Source organism: Triturus cristatus, chromosome 12 (genome assembly GCF_964204655.1).
Source record: "Triturus cristatus chromosome 12, aTriCri1.1, whole genome shotgun sequence".
Classification (NCBI taxonomy): domain Eukaryota; kingdom Metazoa; phylum Chordata; class Amphibia; order Caudata; family Salamandridae; genus Triturus; species Triturus cristatus.
The window spans coordinates 611,700,839-611,723,162 of NC_140595.1; the positions used below are offsets into that span (position 1 = coordinate 611,700,839).

At 55.8% G+C, this 22,324-nt stretch overlaps 1 protein-coding gene across 4 annotated transcripts in view; it reads left to right on the top strand.

Annotated features, from left to right (window-relative positions):
- FANCA (FA complementation group A) overlaps window positions 1–22,324 on the top strand; it is a 1,007,136-nt gene that overhangs the window by 326,933 nt on the left and 657,879 nt on the right. For all 4 annotated transcript variants that reach the window (XM_085637706.1, XM_085637704.1, XM_085637705.1 and 1 more), the window contains exon 21: window positions 7,488–7,564. In XM_085637706.1, coding sequence (XP_085493832.1) covers window positions 7,488–7,564 — 77 coding nt within the window. The remainder of the gene's footprint in view (window positions 1–7,487; window positions 7,565–22,324) is intronic.

Below are 22,324 nucleotides of genomic sequence, written 5' to 3' on the forward strand. Positions count from 1 at the left end.
CCGGCGGACCGAAGACCTGCAGCCAGAGCCCACGGTTGCGCTGGAGAAGACGGGCCGCGGCGGCGCCCCCACAGGGACGTAGTGGACGGGAGCCGCATAGCGCTCGGAGTTTGGGGTCACCGTCCCAGAACACTTGGAGGGGCGCCTTGCGGTTGGGGCCACCCCCTCCCCACGCCTAGGACCGGCGGTGCCCGGGGACCGGCGACGAGGGGTTACAGAGGCGGAAACGGCAGCAGGAGGAGATCGGTAGACGCTGGGAGACCCTTGGGCTGGCACCCGCTTCCCTACTGAATAACTCCCACAGGGGGAGTCGCCGGCAAGGTGACTGGCGACCCGGCGAAGCGGCCCCGGGCGGGGCAGAGGAGGGGATATACGCACTCACTGTATCCCATACACGAAACGAACGGCCAGGAGATCGCCGGAGGAGGCGGTGGCCCCCAGGGAGAACCCGCACCTCGCCACGCCCTTACAACAAGAGATCGCTGGTCGCCGTCTGGACATAGGGGAAAACACGTTCGACGCAGCAGACCACGATACCGGAGACGGCGCCGGAACACCAACCACAAGCCAGTGTGATGAGGATACCCATGGCCACGCAATCGGACCCAGTCATGACAGCCAAGCTTGACCAGGTGCTAGCGGCCATCGAGCTATTCCGGATCTCAATGGAGGAACGCCTCGGGTCCATCACCACAGACATTAGCCTGTTACGCGATGACCATCGGAAGCTGGCGGACCGGGTGAGGGATGGGGAGACCTCGATCTCGGAACTCACACCAGTGGTGACAGCTCACAAGACTGTGGTACGGACACTGCAGGATCGGCAGACCGCCATAGAGGAACGCCTCGATGACTTGGAGGGACGCTCCCGAAGATGCAACATTCGGGTGATAGGTCTCCCGGGAAGGAATTGAAGGGATGACGCCACGGGACTATATGGAGACCTGGATCAAATCCTTCACCCCTCAGGCGGAACGAACGGCCTTCTTCACCATAGAGCGGGCTCACCGGGTACCATCGGGCAGACCGAGCTCCGGGAATCCGCCCCGGCCGATGCTTGCCAAATTCCTCCACTTTCAGGACAGAGAGGCGACCCTCCAAGCGGCCTGGGCCGCGGGCCCTCTTCAAGTGGAAAACAGCCACGTTATGGTGTTCCCCGACTATGCCAGGGCAGTACAACAACAGCGCTCATCATTCCTGGAGGTGAAACGCCGGTTGCGGGACAATAACATACAATACTCACTGCTGTTCCCGGCCCGTCTCAAAGTCATCCACGAGGACACCACTCATTTTTCCATGGCTGCTGAGGAAGCCGCCGACTGGGCGGACCACCACTGCCGGCCAGGGCCGCGGGAGGCCCCAGCCGGACCCCACAATCGGACCAGGTTACGCCCGGCAGACGCAAGGCCCGACAAACACGGTCCCAGCGATGGCAGAGCGGCCGGGATCTACGTGACCAACGTACAGAGCATTCTCCGAGCCCGGACCAGATCCTCAGGGAGAGGACCGGAGCCATGTAGGCGGTGGCAGCGCTGGGGCCCGATGCTGCCGGAGAGGGGCTAGACGGAGCACCTCATATCTTCACCTCGGAGGAGGAGGAAGAGGCCCCCCCCGCCCGGTCCCCCGCGAACTCCATCCTAACAGTCCCGGACACTATGCTACAGTCGGACACGGGCTGAAGAAGCACCCGTACCAAAGAGTCCTGGATCCACAGGTACCCGCACGACATACATTCTGCACCCACACGAACTGACCAATTCACACTGCTCCAGCACCTTCACACCTAGGCTGTCAACTCGGCCAGGCGACGAATAACACTCCTACGAATGCCCGGCGCGCCCCAGCCTCGGCGGCGCCCGCCACCCCCACTGTTTTGTTCTGATGGTTACGACCCCTAGATTGGGGAGAGACTGTTTGGACGCATTAGCTTTGCTGATGGGTCCCACGTATTGGGACGGTTGCCCGACCATGGCTTTGGTTACTTTTTTGTTTATCTCCAACCATAACAGTTTCTACCCTAAGGAAACCACGCATGAGGTACACGCTCGACACCGAGACGCCTACGCCACCACACACCACCGTTTCTGTCGGGGCAAGGACACCCGGGGGCCGTCACCACTAGGCCGCTATGCACGCACCAGAACCCCATCCAATGCCTAACACGGAACTTAGCATCCTCACGCTAAACACCAGGGGCCTACATACACCGCGTAAACGCTATGCCATCTACTCATACATCAAACGGCAACATGCGCACATAGCGTTTCTCCAAGAGACTCACCTCACGGCCACAGAAGTAGGTAAATTACAGGCGAAATGGAGGGGGACCTTGTGTGCTACCACGTTCTCTGCTTACGCGCGGGGGGGGCGCTCATTTGGCTGCGCCCGGGCACCCCGTTTCAGGAAATTCTAAGGGTAGTAGACAAAGACGGGAGATATGCGCTACTGCATGGGGTGTTGGATGGGCAGGCGATACTACAGGTCAGCATCTATGCGCCGAACACCGAGCAAGAGCGATATTGGGAGGTCCTGACGGGGGTATTGGCACAGTTCCCATCCATCCCCTGGATCCTAGGGGTGACTATAACGGAGTACTGGATCTCACCCTTGATAGGTCTCACCCGCCTGCACGCCATTCCCCGGCTTCGAAACACACAGAGCAATTCCGAAGGTGGGTGGCGCATTGGGCATTGGTGGACGCATGGAGAGCACACCACCCTCACACCAGGCTGTACTCCTTCCATTCTATTCCCCATAATTTACGGGTCTGACTGGACCGGTTTTTATGCTCCCCGACGCTCATCCCAAATATACATGAGACAGACTATCTAGGTAGGGTAGTGTCCGACCACGATGCGCATGTCATCCGATTGCGCTGGAGACCGCCGCTTCCTCCGGTTCCCACGTGGCGCCTTCCACGGGATTGCCTTACTGATCCGGCTTTTAAACATGACCATGCACGCACAATCCAAGACTACTTCACCAATAACACCGACACGGCTTCGTCAAGGCTAGCAGAGTGGGATGCAATCAAGGTGGTGGTGCGAGGCGCGTGTATCATACAGATAGCAGGGGTAAGGCGCACACTGGAGCGATCACTTTCGGGCACGGAGCGACATCTGGCAACACTCACACAGTGCGAAGATAGGGATGCGGCGTCGGCACACCAGGTGGCTACAGCACGGTCCCGATGCACTGAGGCGCTAACCACCCTGCGGAAGTACAACTTCAGAGCTTACGCGGCCAGAGTACACCGAGATAGAGATAAAGCGGGAACACTCCTGGCCTGGCTGGTGAAGCAGGATGCGGGCATACACCCCATCACGGAGATTACTAGCCCCTCGGGGGACATAGTGCGGACCCAGGTAGATATCCTCCAGGTTTTTTATCAGTACTACAGTACCGTCTACCGGGCCCCACAATCGATCGACCCAGACGCCATTCCCCGCTTTTTAGACCCCTTACCGGTTCCATGTATCCCCAGAGCTGACAGCGCCAGCCTGGAAGCGAGGATCTCGGCGTCCGACGTCTCGCAGGCTCTCCGGGCCCTGGCACGTCGTAAAGCACCAGGGATGGACGGTTTGCCCCTAGAGTACTTTAGCGCCTTCTCGGCCCTCCTGACCCCGCGCCTTGTTGCGATGTACGCAGCGGCGTTTGAGAAAGGGAGTCGATCATTTTGTTCTTCGTGAAGCCGCATCGGGACCCACAATCACTATCATCCTATCGCCCAATTACGCTCCTTTAGGCTGATTGCAAGATATTGGGGAAAATTCTTGCAGAGCGCTACGAAGGGGATCCTTAGACCCCTGATTCACATGGATCAATGTGGGTTTGTCCCCGGTCGTTGTACCTCCCAAAACCTGCGGCGTCTTTTTCATGTCCAGGATCAGGTGAATACCAGATATCCCAACGCAGCGTGCATGATCTTGGACCTTGAAAACGCATTTGACACTCTCACATGGCCGTATCTCTTCGCAGTTCTTCAGAAAGCGGGGATAGGTCCCAATTTACTTAGATATACCCAACTTCTCTATACTAATCTTACCTCCCGCGTCAGGATAGGGCAATATATCTCCGCGCCACTACAAGTCGAGCGTGGAACCAGACAGGGCTGCCCCCTTTCCCCCCAATCTTCGCGATGGCGATGGAACCCCTTGCCATACGCCTGCGGGAGGGAGGGGTTGACTGGGGCATACCAATAGCAGACACGATACACAGTGTCTCCTTGTACGCGGATGATCTGCTCCTCTACATCCGAGATGCCACAACGGACCTTACCGTGATTTGGACGGCGCTGCAGGGCTTCGCGGCGGCCTCGGGGCTGCGGGTGAACTGGGACAAGTCCACCGTGTACCCTCTTCACCCGGGATCCCGGCTGCGGGATGTCCGTCTCGGCGAGAAAACGCTATTGATGGGGGCTGCAGCCCCCCGATACCTGGGGGTGCGGCTATATCACTCCCCCGCTGACCTGTTCGATGGCAATTATCGTACGCTGTTGGCTGGGATCAGATCGGCGGTACGCTTCTGGACAGCCCTCCCTCTGGTGCTCATAGGTAGAGTGGCGCTTGCAAAGATGATACTGGTCCCCCGCCTTCTCTACTAGCCAACCTGCCGGTGATCCCACCTCAAACCATTTTTCGGGACCTGGACACACTCCTGCGCTCCCTTATCTTGGGGGCTGGCAGGCCTCGAATCGCCCTACGCACACTGCAGTTGCCCACCACGGAGGGTGGCCTAGGGGCCCCAGCCTTTGAATCCTACTTTCTGGCGGCACAGCTCCAATGGCTGTCGTACTGGACAGCTAGCCGCCACATGGGAGAAACCTATACGCAACAGGGCCAGGTCCCCGTACCGGAATTGTGCCGACTGCTACTCCCTGGCTCAAACCCGCGACGCACCTACCCACTTCAGGTCTCCGTGGCCAGACGCTGCATGTTGCGGAGTTACCGAAAGGTGCCCGACGCACCGGCCTACTCTCCCAAGCTACCCCTGGCTGGCTGGCCATGTCAGGAGAATTATTTCCAGGCGTCCCAGCTCGGCCCTTGGACCGCGTGCGACATCACGGAGGCCGAGGCGCTCTTTACCGAAAACCAGCTTGCGCCCTTTACTCACTCGCAATTTCTGCTCCACAGGCAGTTGATAGCACACTTCCAACCCCATGCGGACCTCTCCAAAGGGGAGCCGGAGACGCATCCGGTCATCCACGCGATCCTCCACATGGGCACTGGTCGCCACCTCGTTCGATGGTTATACAAGGCCATCAGACAACTTCTACATCAACCATTGGTCGCCCTTCGATCCCAATGGGAAGAGGACATCGGGAGACCATTGCATGATGCAGAATGGGAGAAAGCCCTCGAGTTCCCCAAAAAGATATCCCGCAACGTGCGCTTCAAAAACGTCCAGTATAATATCTTGCATAGGGCGTATCAAACCCCGGCACGTCTGCAACGTATTTATCTGGATGTGCCTCTCCGGTGCCCCCGATGCTGATCCCCGGATGCCCGGCTCCAGCACATGTTCTGGAGCTGCCCGTCACTGGGTCAGTATTGGACGGCCGTCCTCACATCAATCACTGCGATAACTAAGCTCCCAGACCTGCACTCCTGGGAGGCGGTGGCCCTGGGATTGTTCCGCAAACCTAAACCGCTCAAAGCCCACACCTGCTTTGCTTCCCTCACACTGTTGCTAGCTAAACGGGCTATCGCCATGAAATGGCGAGACCCCCAAGGGCCAACTAGAGAGGCGTGGGCGGGAGCGGTGAGGAAATGGACAGCAGCAGAGGAGGAAGCAATCAGAGAGGAGGAAACGCGGGGGCGGAGAAAGCACCCATTAGCAATGGAATGGACCCAACTACTCTTTCAGTTCACCCAAGCCTGGCCTCCCACAGGGACGCACTTGACGCCACTATTGCCGCCAACGCCACCCCCCCCCCCTTAAATCCCGCTTCGGAAGGTAATAGCCCCCATGGATTCTGATACTCTGACCACAACACCTAATGGCTCACATTTATCCTTCGCACTAGCCAGGTGCGCCCCTAGCGCTGAGGCGAAGAGTAGGCCCACCATGGTGGCTACAGCGTGATCGCATGCGCTACGACGTCCCCAGTCCACCCCCAGCCTGCATCCCTGCGGCGTATACTATCACGGTCTATTACGGCGCACGTACCCTAGCACACACTTCGAGGATGGTGGTTTCCATTCCCTAGCTCCTTCCCTGTTATATATTTGTTTCAAAAGGAAAAAATACCAAAAAAACGAGATCTAATTCACCTTGTGTTATTACCGCTGCCCCCCTGACGCGGCCGGCCCCTCATGGGGTTGTAGGCGGCTTGCTGTGTATTTTGCCCCCCCCCCCCCACATACCACCTAGCATTGTTACTTTGGCCCTGCCGGCCCGCAGGGATGTAGGCAGTGGTTGAGCTGTATGACCAATGATACCAATAAAGATCTTGTTTATTTAAAAAAAGAATGGCTTCCTTCTGCAACAAGTTTAATACTACTGTGTGATGGAGAGGCTGGATGATCTAATTGCCCGCAGCCTCTCATTCAGCCCGGACATGAACATCAGCAGACTGAATGTTAAGAGCAGGTTTTAAAAAAATGCAAATTAGGAACAAAATGAGTTGCCTTCCTACCATAAAACTTACTGAAAGAGAGCCTCTGCAGGAGGTATGAAATGACAGTGATCGCAGAAGATAAAAAATGTGTAATTGCTTGAGTTGGTTCGTCGAATTCCAATAGTGACCGGGATCTGCCATAAGCAACCTCCCAGATGCTCATCACAAAACCTCCCTGATGCTCACCACAAACCACCCTCGTGTAGCTTTAGACAGAGGCCAAAATAAACACACTTGTCCTAAAAGAAAGTGGGGTAAGCAAGGTGGTGAATGGGGAGAGAGCAAAAACCTATATTCGGTAGTGTTCCCAGGAAATTGTCTATTCAAATAACACATCATCTTTAATCCTTTTCTTTGTTTCTGGGCATCATCTGTTAGGTGTACCATGAGTGTTTACACTAACAGATGGAAGTGTCAAGGTGTGACAATAGCAACCTCTGTTCAGAACACTCAGGAGAGAACAGACAAGCAGTCAAAATGCTTAGCACATGCTTTATAACTCCTGGGGCCTATGCTGGCATGGACCCTGTTCCAAACTGGTCTTTGCTATCACAGTCAGAATGATTGGGCAGAGATGAGGAAATAAGTGATGGTATGCTTCTCAATTAATTAAGAAGTACAGGTGTAATTGATCAAATTGTGTAAGCATCATTAATCAAGAAAAGAATGCATGAAAAGGTGCACAAGGTAACATACCCATCTAAAATGCTTCTGAAATAAAGTAGACAGTATCTGGGCAATCTTCTGAGTTCCATTAATTAAGGTTGAAGCTCTGTTGGAGTGGGAAGTGACAGATAAGGGTCCAAAATGTGACTAGCTGATAGCAAGCTTCTAAATTTATTGATGTCACTTTTATATCTCACTCCAGAGCTGAAAAGATTCCTGCAAATGTCTATTCTGGATATCTGCAGGCCTGTCACCAGGAGAAGGAAAGACGGAAACAAGGTAATCGCATTGCAACCTGAATGTTCTTGGAAATCTCGTATGCTTTATTTGCTGAATGCTTCCTTTGTATTCGCACCATTAATGGTTTAATAGGTGCATTGCAAAGTTCTTGAGGATTTGTTAGCAGCACAGCGTAATCTCTGGACATCTTTCAATAAAATGCCATTTTTTTTTAAAAACATATTTTATTGTGTCAATTTGACTATCACAGCGCAGGGCTCTGCACTCCAGAGACGTCTGCCATATTCATCATACATATACCGGCAAGCAAATGACAGATATATATTAAAGCATAAGATAAACAAGAAAAAAGGGGGGTAAAATCACGATGTATACCAAATGCATATTTGAAAACACTTAGTATCCCCTCCCTGAACTCCCCCCTCCCTCCCCCAACTCCCTTTTGATCGCACTCCTGCCGCCTAACTTTGCTCTCCCACTCCCACCAACTATATATCCCACCCTCATGGCTCGTACCCCCACGTGCCCCCTCTGTGGCGACTGGACCCTACTAGCCACTACCCCAACGCACGGGTCTCCTCCTCCACCAGCGGCTCTAACCATATTCCTCGATAGTCCGCCCACCTTTTCCAGATCTTGTAATGTTTGCGTGGGCACCCCCTGGCCTCAAAGACGGGCTGCTACAGTCCCATACAAAAATCTAATCCATTCTTCCATACTGTCATGGACGGGGCTCATGCAGCCTTCCACTCCCTAGCAATATCTCGCTTATCCAGCGTAAACCCCAACAACAAAAGGTGTCGTTTATAAATATTACCCCCTATGCCTTCCATGACATGAAGTATAGCCAGCCATGGCGATCGGGGGAGCTCCCACCCCAGCACCTCCGAAAGGCATGCCAACACTCCCCTCCAAAACCGATCTAATGACGTGCACTGCCATATTGTGTGCAGAAATGTGCCCTCCTCCCTACCACACCGCAGACACTCCGGGGACGCAATCAATCCCGCCCGCCACAATCGTGTTCTTGTAAAATATACCCTGTGAAGATATTTAAACTGAACCAGTCGGAGTCTCATGGCTATAGCTGCGCCCCACGGCGCTGCTAGTGCCTCCCTCCAGTCCTCTTCATCTAGGGCACCCACATCTGCCTCCCAATCCCCCCGAAGTTTGCTCAGTGTGGGGGAACTGTGTGTGACCAGGGATTGATATATCTTGGAAATAATTTTTTCCCTAAGGTCCCCCATAAAGACTTTCGCCTCCAGTGGGCTAAATTCAGGGACGGACTCTAAATCCACCAGACTAGGTGACAGGGTGTGACGGAGCTGTAGATATCGAAAAAATTGTGCCCGTGGCATGTGGCACTCCCGCTGTAGATCCTGAAAGGATTTGAGTGTCCTACCTCTCATTACATCTCCCAGTGTTGAAATGCCTGTCGCATCCCAGCCCTTGAATCCCTGTAGTGCCGCCAATTGGGGCAGACGCCCATTATTCCACAGAGGGGTCTCCCGAGTCAAGGTGTTCCACCATCCCATGCGACGCAACACCTGCCTCCAGATCTGAAACACTATCCGTGTGACCGGTGGCAGCTCACCTCTCAACGACGTCGAGTATAGGAGCGTGTGTAAGGTGTCACTCCCCATAAGCTGCCGCTCCAGCGCATATGCCGGGTCTCCCCTCTCCCCATACCACCATTCATTAAGAACTAGCAAGTGCGAAGCCTGGTAGTATGATAAGATATCCGAGGTCGCCAGCCCTCCGCAATATGTGGACAGAAAGCACGTTCGCATTGCCACACGTACCCTACCCCCTTCCCACAAAAATTGCCCAAGCACCGAATTCACCAGCCTAAACCAGCCAGGCGGAATCTGGTATGGGTGGTTCTGCAGCTGATAGAGGAGCCGAGGGAGCGCCACCATCTTGAAAGTTGCTGATCTTCCAGATAGGGACAGGGGCATACGAGACCAAGATTTAATGTCTGAGCGAACTCGCTCCCACACCGCAGCCACATTCCGTACCCAGGAGATAGCCGGCATATCCAACAGGAATACCCCCAAATACTTCAGGCCCCCCACCGCCAATTGGATCGAGGAAGCCCAGGCACCCACTCTCGCTCGCTCCCCCAGAGCCCACAAAATAGACGCGTGAGGATTCATATGCAAACCCGATGTTTCCCCCAAAATCTGCATGATGCGCAGCAGCCGCGGTCCTGTCCTGTCCACGTCAGTAAGAATAAACAGCACATCCTCTGCGTATAACGCAATCCGGTCGGACAGTCCCGGGGCCTATTCAAATCCCCGGACCTGCGCATGAATGCGTACCCACCTTGCCAATGGCTCCATGGCTAGGGCGAAGAGGTATGAAGACAGCGGGCACCCCTGCCTTGTACCCCGCCCTATGGAAAAGGTGGGGGAGGACGCTCCAGCCACCCAAACCGACGCCGTGAGCTCCGTATAGAGGAGCATTATGTATGGGAGGAAGCGGGGACCAAGATTGAGTCTACGTAGCAATGCAAAGAGGTAAACCCAGCTGAGGGAGTCGAACGCCCTGTCGATATCTGCCAGTAGTAGAGCCGCCGGCTCTCCCGTCTTCCGTATTGCCGCCACTGCGACGTGCGCCCTCCGTATGTTGTGTCTAGTTGCCCGCTGGGGCATAAATCCCGCTTGGTCCGGATGCACTAAGGCAGTGATATGAGGCAAAAGACGATTTGTCAATGCCTTCGCCAGTATTTTAGCCTCCACATTTAACAAGGATATGGGGCGATATGAGGCATGCTGATCCGGGGGCCGACTCGGCTTGTGGAATACCACCACTCCCGCGTGCCTCGAATCCAACGGGAGTACCCCCCTTTCCCGGGCATTGTCCGGCGTTGCCCCCGGCGACCCCTGCCCCGGACCTGTGAACTTGTCTATGGGGCCTTTCTTGCTCGATCCGCCACCGCCCTTGTCTCTTTGGCATGATTGCCCCGACGTCCCAGCACCGCACCCGGGAGAGCCGAGCAGGGCACAGGCACGAATACTGCCAGCCCCCGCGGTCCGACTCGGCCGCCGAATGGGAGCCTGCCAGCAGACGCAACCGCTCCCCCCGCCTATCTGTTCTTTACTCTGCCCCCCCTCTCCGGGGATCCCAGACTCTTACACAATGTTGGATCTGCTGCCACAGCCCAGTCGCTATTGTCGGAACAATGGGGCGCGCTAGCACCCCTGCCATGCGTTGTCACCCTTCGCGGCTATATCCACCGTCCCTGAGGCCCAATGGGCGCCCACGCGGCAATCCCGACACCTCACCGGAGGGGGTGGGGGGAATAAACGCCCACGAGTCCGCAGCCCCCCCTCGCGGCTCGAAGTCGCCACCAGTCCTCCACCTCCTGCACTCACTCGGGACGAATATATACTTTGGGTCGCAGATCCACAGGCCACCGTCCAGGCCAGCACCTCGAATAACCCAGCACGGGGGTGGGGGGAGCAGAAACCAAACTCAAGCCACTGAAGCCCCACCCCTGCTGCCCGCTTCAGCCAGCAAGATGGAGGTGCCCCCCAGCCGGCAACCCAGCCCCACGCGGTTCGCCCGACCGCCGATGTGGGAGGCGACCTGACCCTCACAGAGCCCAGGTGAGGAGGAAGGAACAAAACCTGCGATGACCCCCCTGCACCTCTCCCACGGGCCGACCGCGCCGCCGATCCCCCATCAATATTCAATCGCCCCTATGAGGGGGGGAGGTCCACTCTCCTGTAGGCCTAGTAGTCGCTCCTTCGGGCCTCCACTGCCTCCAAGGCGCCTAACACCTCCCCTGAGCACGGCCCGACCAGGCGAACAGCACAGAAGATTAGCCCCCCACTCGCCACCCCCGCGGGCCGACTGCACCGCTGATCCCCCGCACAGTGTGAGCAGTGCCCCCAGGAAGGGGGGGCACACCACCGGACCTGAGCCTGCGTGCCAGTGCAACGATTATGCCACCTGCTACCTCCACCACCATAAGGCCCAATCACAGCTCCCCGCTTGCGCCTCATCTACGCGGCCCGATCAGACCGCCGAATACCCGCTTCCAGCCGTATCTCGGGCCCAGCCGCAGAGTTGCTGAGCCGCCTCCAGCCCGTCCGCCGGCCAGTCAGGTCCTCTGCTGTCATGCGTCAATGGGCGGGCCCCGCAGGGCCACACGTCCCCCGTTCGTCGCCGATGGCGCCTAACGCGACCCCCCGGCTCCACCGCTCTCGGGCAGGCCGCTCCCAGGTGCCCCTCAATCGGTCACTTCCGGACGTCTTCAGGCACCCGAATGACTCTCGGGGCGAATGCAGGGAAGTGCAGTGTCGATGGATTGTCTCCGCTTCGTTGTAGATCGCAGGGAAGGAAGGATATATGTCGGATGATCGGTGGGCTGGACGGAGCTCACTCAGCACACGTCCGCCATGTTAGGCTGCCAAGCCACGCCCCCAATAAAATGCCTTTTGATCTTTGTTCCTGCCACTGTGTTACTTACTTTTTTGGTATTTCATGATGTTAGATACTCTTGCTGGCATCTCCCCTATGAATTCTGGCTGAGGTCCCTGAAAGGACCTACCATAAAATAAGGTGTGTCCCTGGGACTGTTTGAGTGTCTACTGGATCAAACCGAGTATTGAGCCCCTTTTGCTTTTACCTTGCTCTGACCTATTTTGCTCAGGACACCTCCATTCTCTTCCATTGGACAGCGTGGGTAAAGACTCTCCGGAGCACAACCCCGCCATATCCTTAGTTTGCAACGTGCTCCGTGTAGTTTGCATAGCTGATTTGGAAGCGCCAGCTGTGTTTCAACTTCAGGAGCTGCCTGTGAGTGACTGGCCATATTGGAGACTTGTAGGTCTTCATATCTATTCCAAGGTGGCACCCTTCCTTTTTCCACTGTAGAAACGTACCCTTTTTAAAGGTGATTTCCTATCTGACACCTTTCTTTGCCACTATAAAAGACTCCATTGGTAGGTAAATTGGACATTCCAAATGTTTTCAGTCACATTGCCGGTGGGATAATTATCCCCATAGTCTACATTATTGTCCTTAATTTTTGTCCCTGGTTTGTTTGTGGCAGATTTTATTGTGCTCTCTTTTACTAACAGGTTTTGGGTTTCCTACTTGTTTTCGTGTTTACTGAATTGTTCAAAATCTTTTCAGCACTGTAGTGGCAACTTCTACCTTAGATGCTAGACCTGCTAGTGCTTTACCATTGTTTTTTTAAAGTTGGGGTATGCTGCAGACGTTTTTTCTCCTGTAGTAGTGATCTTTTTTGAGTGTTCTAATCCAGTTTTATATTTTTTGTATTGTGAAATTGCACTGTGCTATTGGAAAGGAGGGGGTTCAAACAATATTTGTGTCAAAATGCTTTAACAGGAATCCCCCAAATTATTACGTACTCATAGGTGCCGATCACGATCCGGTAAAAAATGTCCCCGTACGACTCGTATCGGGTCTTTTTACCGTACGAATCGTACAAGTGCCGTACGAACTGGCAATCACGATTCGCATGGTAAAAAGTCCATACGAACCGCACTGGGAATCATTCCCCACACGTCCTCGGGTCGGAAAATGTGTCCGACACGTCCTCGGACGATTTACCTTACAAACGTGAAAAGCCAAGTCCGAGGAATCACGATCCATCCCGTGCGTCCGACCGTACAACCGTATGGAAAAAACACCGTCCGCACCGAACACCCATAGCAACCATGGAGACATGTGCCCGCATACGCGCCCAACACTCCCCCCAGCCCCCGTACGTCCGACACGTACCCCCCGTGTATGTATACCCCCACCCGTCTAGGTACACCCCAGTACGTTCCAGTCGTACCCCCACCCCAGTACGTGTCATACCCCCCGTGTACCTACACCCCAGTACGTTCCAGTCGTACCCCCACCCCAGTACGTGTCGTACCACCGTCAATGTACACCCCCCACCCCTGTACGTGTCGTACCCCCCGTGTACCTACACCCCAGTACGTTCCAGTCGTACCCCCACCCCAGTACGCGTCGTACCACCGTCAATGTACACCCCCCCACCCCTGTACGTGTCGTACCCCCGTGTACCCCCACCCCAGTACGTTCCAGTCGTACCCCCACCCCTGGACGTGTCGTACCCCCCGTGTACCTACACCCAAGTACGTTCCAGTCGTACCCCCACCCCAGGACGTGTCGTACCACCGTCAATGTACACCCCCCCACCCCTGTACGTGTCGTACCCCCGTGTACCCCCACCCCAGTACGTTCCAGTCGTACCCCCACCCCTGGACGTGTCGTACCCCCCGTGTACCTACACCCAAGTACGTTCCAGTCGTACCCCCACCCCAGGACGTGTCGTACCACCGTCAATGTACACCCCCCCACCCCTGTACGTGTCGTACCCCCGTGTACCCCCACCCCAGTACGTTCCAGTCGTACCCCCACCCCTGGACGTGTCGTACCCCCCCGTGTACCTACACCCAAGTACGTTCCAGTCGTACCCCCACCCCAGGACGTGTCGTACCACCGTCAATGTACACCCCCCCACCCCTGTACGTGTCGTACCACCGTCTATGTACACCCCAGTACATTCCAGTCGTACCCCCACCCCAGTACGTGTCATACCCCCCGTGTACCTACACCCCAGTACGTTCCAGTCGTACCCCCACCCCAGTACGTGTCGTACCACCGTCAATGTACACCCCCCACCCCTGTACGTGTCGTACCCCCCGTGTACCTACACCCCAGTACGTTCCAGTCGTACCCCCACCCCAGGACGTGTCGTACCACCGTCAATGTACACCCCCCCACCCCTGTACGTGTCGTACCACCGTCTATGTACACCCCAGTACATTCCAGTCGTACCCCCACCCCAGTACGTGTCATACCCCCCGTGTACCTACACCCCAGTACGTTCCAGTCGTACCCCCACCCCAGTACGTGTCGTACCCCCCGTGTACCTACACCCCAGTACGTTCCAGTCGTACCCCCACCCCTGTACGTGTCGTACCCCCCGTGTACCTACACCCCAGTACGTTCCAGTCGTACCCCCACCCCAGTACGTTCCTGGCGCACCCCCAACACAACCTCCTAAGTACGGAGCGCACCCCATGCCCCAACATCACAACCGCATGTACGAGTCTTACAAAGCCACACACAAGGACAAAATCGTACAACCAAATGGCCCATGTACACACCGTACACACGCTCAAAACGCACGTACACAACCAGGACAAAATAAAACAACACAAGAATACACCAGTCGAAAGGCACACAGCCACTAAACATGGCCAACAACCACTTAAATAACACAATCACTGACCTGCAACTGCCAAAAACAAACAGAGGCCCAATACACCACCACTCCTTATAACACACCCACCCAAAATTCAAAAACTGCCACACCCACCCATGGACCAATAAAAAGGGCCCACACACACAAACCATGAGCCTTTCCAACAGACTCACTGCTGCCAGACACCACAGAACCAGACTACAAGCTACACCACACCTTACACTTGCACACCTTCAAACGACCACCCTCACAAACACCCTCTCATCACATTCACACACACACACAACCATCCACACCCCCCCCCCCAACATCCACACCCCCCCCACACCCTCCCCACCCACACCCCTCACCATGCCCACTACCAAGAATCCAAAGTTCAGTCACCGAGAGTTGGAGGTCCTTGTTGATCAAATCCTCAGAGTCGAGCCACAGATCTTTGGAACATTGGTCAGAAGCACCAGCCAGGCAGCCAAAACAGCCATGTGGCAGACCATCGTCGATGCTGTGAATGCTGTTGCGGACACCAGGAGGACCAAGCAGGATTGCCAGAACAGGTGGTACGATCTGCGGAGGAGGGTCAGAGCCAAGAGGCAGGAGGAACACGACCAGGCCAACGCCACCGGAGGAGGGCCCTCCCGCAGAGCCGTACAGTACCATCCCTGGGAGGAGAGGGTGATGGCCATACTGCCGGTGGAGGCAGTTGAAGGAGTAGAAGGACTCCGAGACCCGGGTGAGTACACAAACAACGCACCTCACATGGGGGGAACTGCAACCACAACCAAAATCAATAACAGGCACGCAACCACCACAAGCCATCGCATTACTCAACCACACTCCATGAGCAGGCACATGCCACTGCTGCCACCATGCCCCATGCACCCAGCTGGACAATGTCAAGTCACAGGCCACAGAAGACAACAACACATGACACGGTAACCCGGATGGCGGGAGGCTGGGCACCAAGAATCACATAGTGCGACTCCAAAGCAGACAACAATGCCCTCTGCCCATATGGCCTAGGTCACAGCCAGACAAACACTGTGTCCCAACACAGGAATGACTTGCCAGCAAATGGCGGACGCCTTGCATCAACACATGGGGGTGAAGGCACTGTTTTGCACATGCCAGCAGCTAATGAACAGCCAACAGTGTGAAAGAGTGGCAGCACACACCACCACAGCAGCAGCGCACAGACACACAGCAGACAAAATGGGTGCCTGGAGATCAGAAACAAACTCACATCAACAGGCCAAGGGCCACTCAAAGATCTGCTAACAGTGTGTGCCCAGGAAGCTGGGCCAAGGTGACAGAGGGTGACACACGGAGGGAGGGAGAGGGGGACACAGAGGGAGGGAGAGGGGGACAGAGAGGGAGGGAGAGGGGGACTGAGAGGGAGGGAGACGGACAGAGGGAGGAGGCTGACACACGGAGGGAGGGAGAGGGGGACACAGAGGGTGGGAGAGGGGGACAGGGAGGGAGGGAGAGGGGGACTGAGAGGGAGGGAGACGGACAGAGGGAGGAGGCTGACACACGGAGGGAGGGAGAGGGGGACACAGAGGGAGGGAGAGGGGGACAGAGAGGGAGGGAGAGGGGGACTGAGAGGGAGGGAGACGGACAGAGGGAGGAGGCTGACACACGGAGGGAGGGAGAGGGGGACACAGAGGGTGGGAGAGGGGGACAGGGAGGGAGGGAGAGGGGGACTGAGAGGGAGGGAGACGGACAGAGGGAGGAGGCTGACACACGGAGGGAGGGAGAGGGGGACACAGAGGGTGGGAGAGGGGGACAGAGAGGGAGGGAGAGGGGGACAGAGAGGGAGGGAGAGGGGGACAGAGAGGGAGGGAGACGGACAGAGGGAGGAGGCTGACACACGGAGGGAGGGAGAGGGGGACAGAGAGGGAGGGAGAGGGGGACAGAGAAGGAGGAAGACACAGGGAGAGCAAATCAGTCCTTTGGTGTGTGGGAATGTCTGCTCGTCAGCAGGTGGACTGCGTGCATGTAGACAAGGGTGCCCAGTGCCAGAACCCCCCCTCTTCATCATGGCAAAACGCAGGGCCATGTTACAACCTGTACACGAGCACAAGGACAGCCACCTGCATCATATGAGTGTGTGGATCCACTCCATGTGCACATGTACAGTGCTACAAGGAAGGCGCAAACGCATAGCTCGGCACACATGCACACTCCACTGCTGACTGCAGTCACACTTGACGCAGCAAGTAAGACTGTGCCACACATAGTTAAAGGGGCCAAATTGGTGCCCAAGGGACACACACATGCACAAGTGCACTGTGAGTGGAATGCAAGACAGATCCTAATTCCAAGAGGAAATGTGCCAACTTTGTAACGGATGAAACATGGATGTTGCATGGATCAAAATTAACATTGTCTCTCTCACACACAGGTCAACGTCGTGCTGCACCCCCCAACACTGGGGGGGAACACTCACAGGACCCGGATCTGCAGGAGACCGATCCCACCGGCAGCGACCACTCTCACCACTCTGCGGACGACCCCGACCGACCTGGCCCCTCTGGTGTCCAACCACCTGCAGCACCTGCGTCAGGTACAACCGTGCCAACCACCACCCCCACTCCTGCCACATCCCAGGAGACACCCAGGATCCCTGCCCCAACACCACAATGCAGCCAGGCTCGCCAGGAGGGACACGGTGTCCCGGGCACCCAGGAGGAGGCAGGCGACAACGCCAATGCCACCCCTCAGGGGTCCCGGAGACCCCATGTGCCCACAAGTGCAGGCCAGACGCAAGTGGGCAGGGGTGGTGGGAGTGGAGAGCGGCGGAGGCGCGAGCCTGACCAGTTGGCTGGGGATCCGGTATTTTCCCATGTCCGTAACATCCTGGACTCATACCGGCAGGACACCACGGGCATGGCCCAGGTTGTGTCCGTCCTCGAGGGGATCAAGGTCCAGCAGGCCCAGCAACATGCGGAGCTAATAGCCTGTCTACAGCTACACCAACGGAGGATGGAGGACAGACAGGCTCAGCAAGTGACGGCGTCCCAGGGGATTCACGCTGAACTCCGTCGGATGGCCGACACCATGGCCGACCCTCCCTGTGCCAGAAGGCGGAGAACATCACCACCCACAGGGAGGGATCATGAGGAGGAGGAGGAAACATCCGACGGAGCATCCCAGACGTCGTCACGGCCTGCTGCTGAGGTTCCCCGCAGGAAGCCGGGTCGTCCACGGAAAGGACCGTGAGGGTGGCTGCTACATCACCATCTCCCAGGACACCTGGCCTGGCACCTGGCCCACTGGAGCAACAGCATCACAGCATCAAGAGACATTCTCTGCCACATGGCCCTGCTGGTCACTGGCTGACCAATGTTGACAAAGACTGTGGCATGGACTCTGAGGATTTCCAATGGCAAGGACACCAACTCCCCTACTGAACTTTGGATTCCCTAATCCCGGAAAGGCCCTCACTTGGCCCCCCCCCCCCCCAATAATAAATCACACTATTAAGAGTAGATGCCTGCTGGTAGCATTATTACCTAACATGTGTCTTGTACAGTCTAAACATGCCTGAGTCATCTGTTCACTTCAACCATCCACACCCTGGGGCCTGAGTCTGGCACAGGACACATGGGTCACAGTTTTCTAGGCAAGACAGACATGGAGCACCATACACACCCGTGATGGTCAGAACCAGCTGAGGGGGTGGCCGAACAACCGTGCTGACAGACACATTGAGTACAGCAACAGTCATGCGCAGAGGTCAGGGATCCTGGCCCGTGTCCTGGGGGGCACCCAGGTACGTGTAGACAGGTGGCAGAACCATGTCCTGCAAGCTTGAGTCCGGTGGATGCAGAGAATGGGGTCATGGACAACGTTGGATGCATGGGGATGGCACATGTCACAATACCCACACAGTCATGGACATCATGCCCATTACACAGTCTCAGCACACACACACAGCTTGCATCTTGCCACTCGACACATTGACACATAGCCACAATCAGGGAATACCATGCCAGACATGCAGGATGCACCGTGCCAACACACCAGCATTGACTGAGAAGAGGCACCTTGGAGGCATAGGGACACCTTTAATAGTCATGTGTTTGGGATTGCAGAGGCAACTTGAAGTACACATGAACACATCATGTGGAGTAACATGTGGCTCCAACACTGGCACCCCCCTTCTGCAGCACAAATGCGTGATAGCCATGGAACTGGCACACAAGTGTCGGATAATAGCTAAATACCCACAGCTGCTCACGGAGAGCCTGCCATACACCATACATCCGCTGATGTGGAAGTCCCACGCCATGTCAAGACAATGTTAACCGTATGTGTCCGAGGGCAGTGTCACACACATTGATGCCTTCATCACAATCCACCATCCCATCACTGATGACTGACAACCAGGCAGCCCATCTATTCAGGTGTACCCAGCTGCATGTCGTGTCCCATGGGGATGCCACATGTCTGCAGAGGACCCAAACCCCGACCGGGGCAGTGTGCACACATCGTGAACAACTGCCACACCCAATACACCCCAGATGCATCCCTTACCCCATGGAGACTTCCAAACATGTCCGTGCCTGTAACGCTGAGTCAGCCCACGATGCCATGTCCATGAGGAATAGCAGTGCCACAACAATGCAACCAGCAAACGGCATGCGCAGGTACCTGGGGAAGAGAGACACACAAGAAGTCAGCCACAAGAAGCACAGCCACTTGCATGTGCATTTACTCGACACATGTATGTATGACAACATGCTAGGTCACAATTATGCCTGGGGAAATACTACCATCACTGCCACCATCACTCCAGTGACACACCCACACACACCTCTGACCCACGTGCCATACATGCAGGTGGAGACACACATCACAACGCATGCCACACGGGGACCAATGCGTGCACACTCAGACCCTGGTACTCACCACTAAGCAAAGAAGTCGCGTATGAGCCGAGTCCGGATGTCCTCTTGCGGCTCCACATCCTCCACATCACTAGCCCCATTGCCAAGCCCTTCGTCCTCCACGGGTGGATGGTCCTCGTCATCTTGATCCAGGATGAGGGGCACAGCTCTTTCAACTGCCATGTTGTGCAGCATGCAGCAGACCATGAAGATCTTGCAGACCTTCGCCGGGGCATATGGGAGTGCGCCGCCGGTCTTGTGGAGGCACCGGAATCGTTTCTTCAGCATGCCAAACGTCCTCTCTATCACTCGCCTTGTCCGGCCATGGGCGGTGTTGTAGCGGAGCTGGGCCGGCGTGATGGGGTTGCGGAGAGGTGTCAGCAGCCAAGGCATGTTGGGATAGCCAGCGTCCCCTAAATGGAAAGCACATGGATATCGTTAGAACTGGCGAAGCGGTAGTGCTGCTCGGCCAAACAGAATACAGGACAGACAGACTGTACCCACCAACAACACATGCACGTTCGTTGCGCAGCTGCATCATCATATCAGGCATCCCGCTACGCCTCATGATGTAGGCATCGTGTGCTGATCCTGGAAAACGAGCACAGACATGTGAAATCACCATGTTGGACAGACACACCACAAGGGCATTGATGGAGTGGTAGTGCTTCCGATTGCGGTACGCCACCTCCCGTGCGTGTGGTGGTACCAAACCTACATGTGTCCCATCTATGGACCCAATGACATGGGGCATCCCTCCCAGGGCATAGAATCCACGCTTGACCTCAGTCATCTGTTCAGGGGTTGGGAACTTGATGAAGTCATCCAGGTGAATCAACATGGCCTCCAAGAAATCATGCAGCACACCGCTGAACATGCTCTGGGACATGCCACCAACATGAGCTATGGTATATTGGAAGGTACCCGTGGCAAGGAAATGTAGGGCAGCCATTACCTTCAGCTGGGGTGTCAGTGCCGTAGGATACCTGTGCTGCGGTTGCAGGTGTGGTGCCAGTCTCGCCGTCAGCTCCAGAATCAACGGTTGGGTGAAGCGGTAGAGCCGGATCCTGTCATTCTCCTGCATGGTGGCCAAGTCTGGAATTCTTCGGGCAACAGGAGGCGCTCTGCAGTAATTTGGAAGTGACAAGGAAGAGTGAGTGCACTACGAGAACAACTCATGTCTACTGAGCACATGTAAATCTGCCAATACACACATGCCACATAGGGAGTCAGGCATGTGCTACATGCCCAGGACACGTATGGATGCAAGGTGACACTCCTTCCAAGACCCAGCTACACACGGTGATTGAGAACCTCCCCATGCCACGCCATGGGAATAGCTGTGTCCCAGTGCAAGTGCACTGCCCGACGCAAGACAGGAGTGACATACACCCACACATCAGCAGAAGTGTGATGCTGATTGCAGAGACTGGCAGCGGAACACTTGAGCCACAGGTCACATGACATTACACTAGTCCAGCCCACACACCTTGCCATGAAGGTGCACATGTCATGACTCACCACACATTCCTTGTGAGTTTGCTGACATGGCCTTGTCACGCTACTCCGTGTCCCTTGCATACATGTGCACCTCACATCCGGTAACACATGTGGCATGGTGTTGGGAACAGTGTGCAATGACAATCTACACACAGCCACATGTTGGTTGCTGCAACGGCTGCAGCTTTTGAGGGTGCAACAACATCAACCCGATGTAAATCCCGGACACATATATGGCATAGTCACATTGTGCACTGTGGGTAGTGATGAGTCATGTGTCATGACCCCTGTACCGGGCATCATGGGACACTTCCGTGTGTTGGTGTCCGTGCCATGCCAGTGACGCTCACCCCAAGTGCGCAGTCCCACATGCACACATGTCAAAGGAGTCAAGGGCATGCCTGGAACACATTGCACCCTCACACAGTACACATGTACACATCTCATCATACATCTGGTGCCTTCTCCACTCAGGAGGCATGTTCCACATCACAGCCTGTGACACCTGTGCCCAACACATGTGGTAATGCACAGACGATGCCTTGGTGTCCATTCCTGGACAAGTATGTCCATCCATGGACAAGTATGTCCGCCCTATTCCGACATGTGTGTCGCCTATCACCACAGTGATGTGTAAAATCCGCCGTACTGCTGCTGAGAGGGCCTGTGCATGTTCCCAAATCACTGTGGGAGTGCTGCCGTATGTGTACCCATCGTGATGGCGAGCGTAGATGCGAGTGTACGGTCCGTACCACTACGGGTACGCATACGCGTGCAGACCCATAGTGATAGTGAGCGTAGATGCGAGTGTACGGTCCGTACCACTACGGGTACGCATACGCGTGCAGACCCATAGTGATAGTGAGCGTAGATGCGAGTGTACGGTCCGTACCACTACGGGTACGCATACGCGTGCAGACCCATAGTGATAGTGAGCGTAGATGCGAGTGTACGGTCCGTACCACTACGGGTACGCATACGCGTGCAGACCCATAGTGGTACGGACCGTACACTCGCATCTACGCTCACTATCACTATGGGTCTGCACGCGTATGCGTACCCGTAGTGGTACGGACCGTACACTCGCATCTACGCTCACTATCACTATGGGTCTGCACGCGTATGCGTACCCGTAGTGGTACGGACCGTACA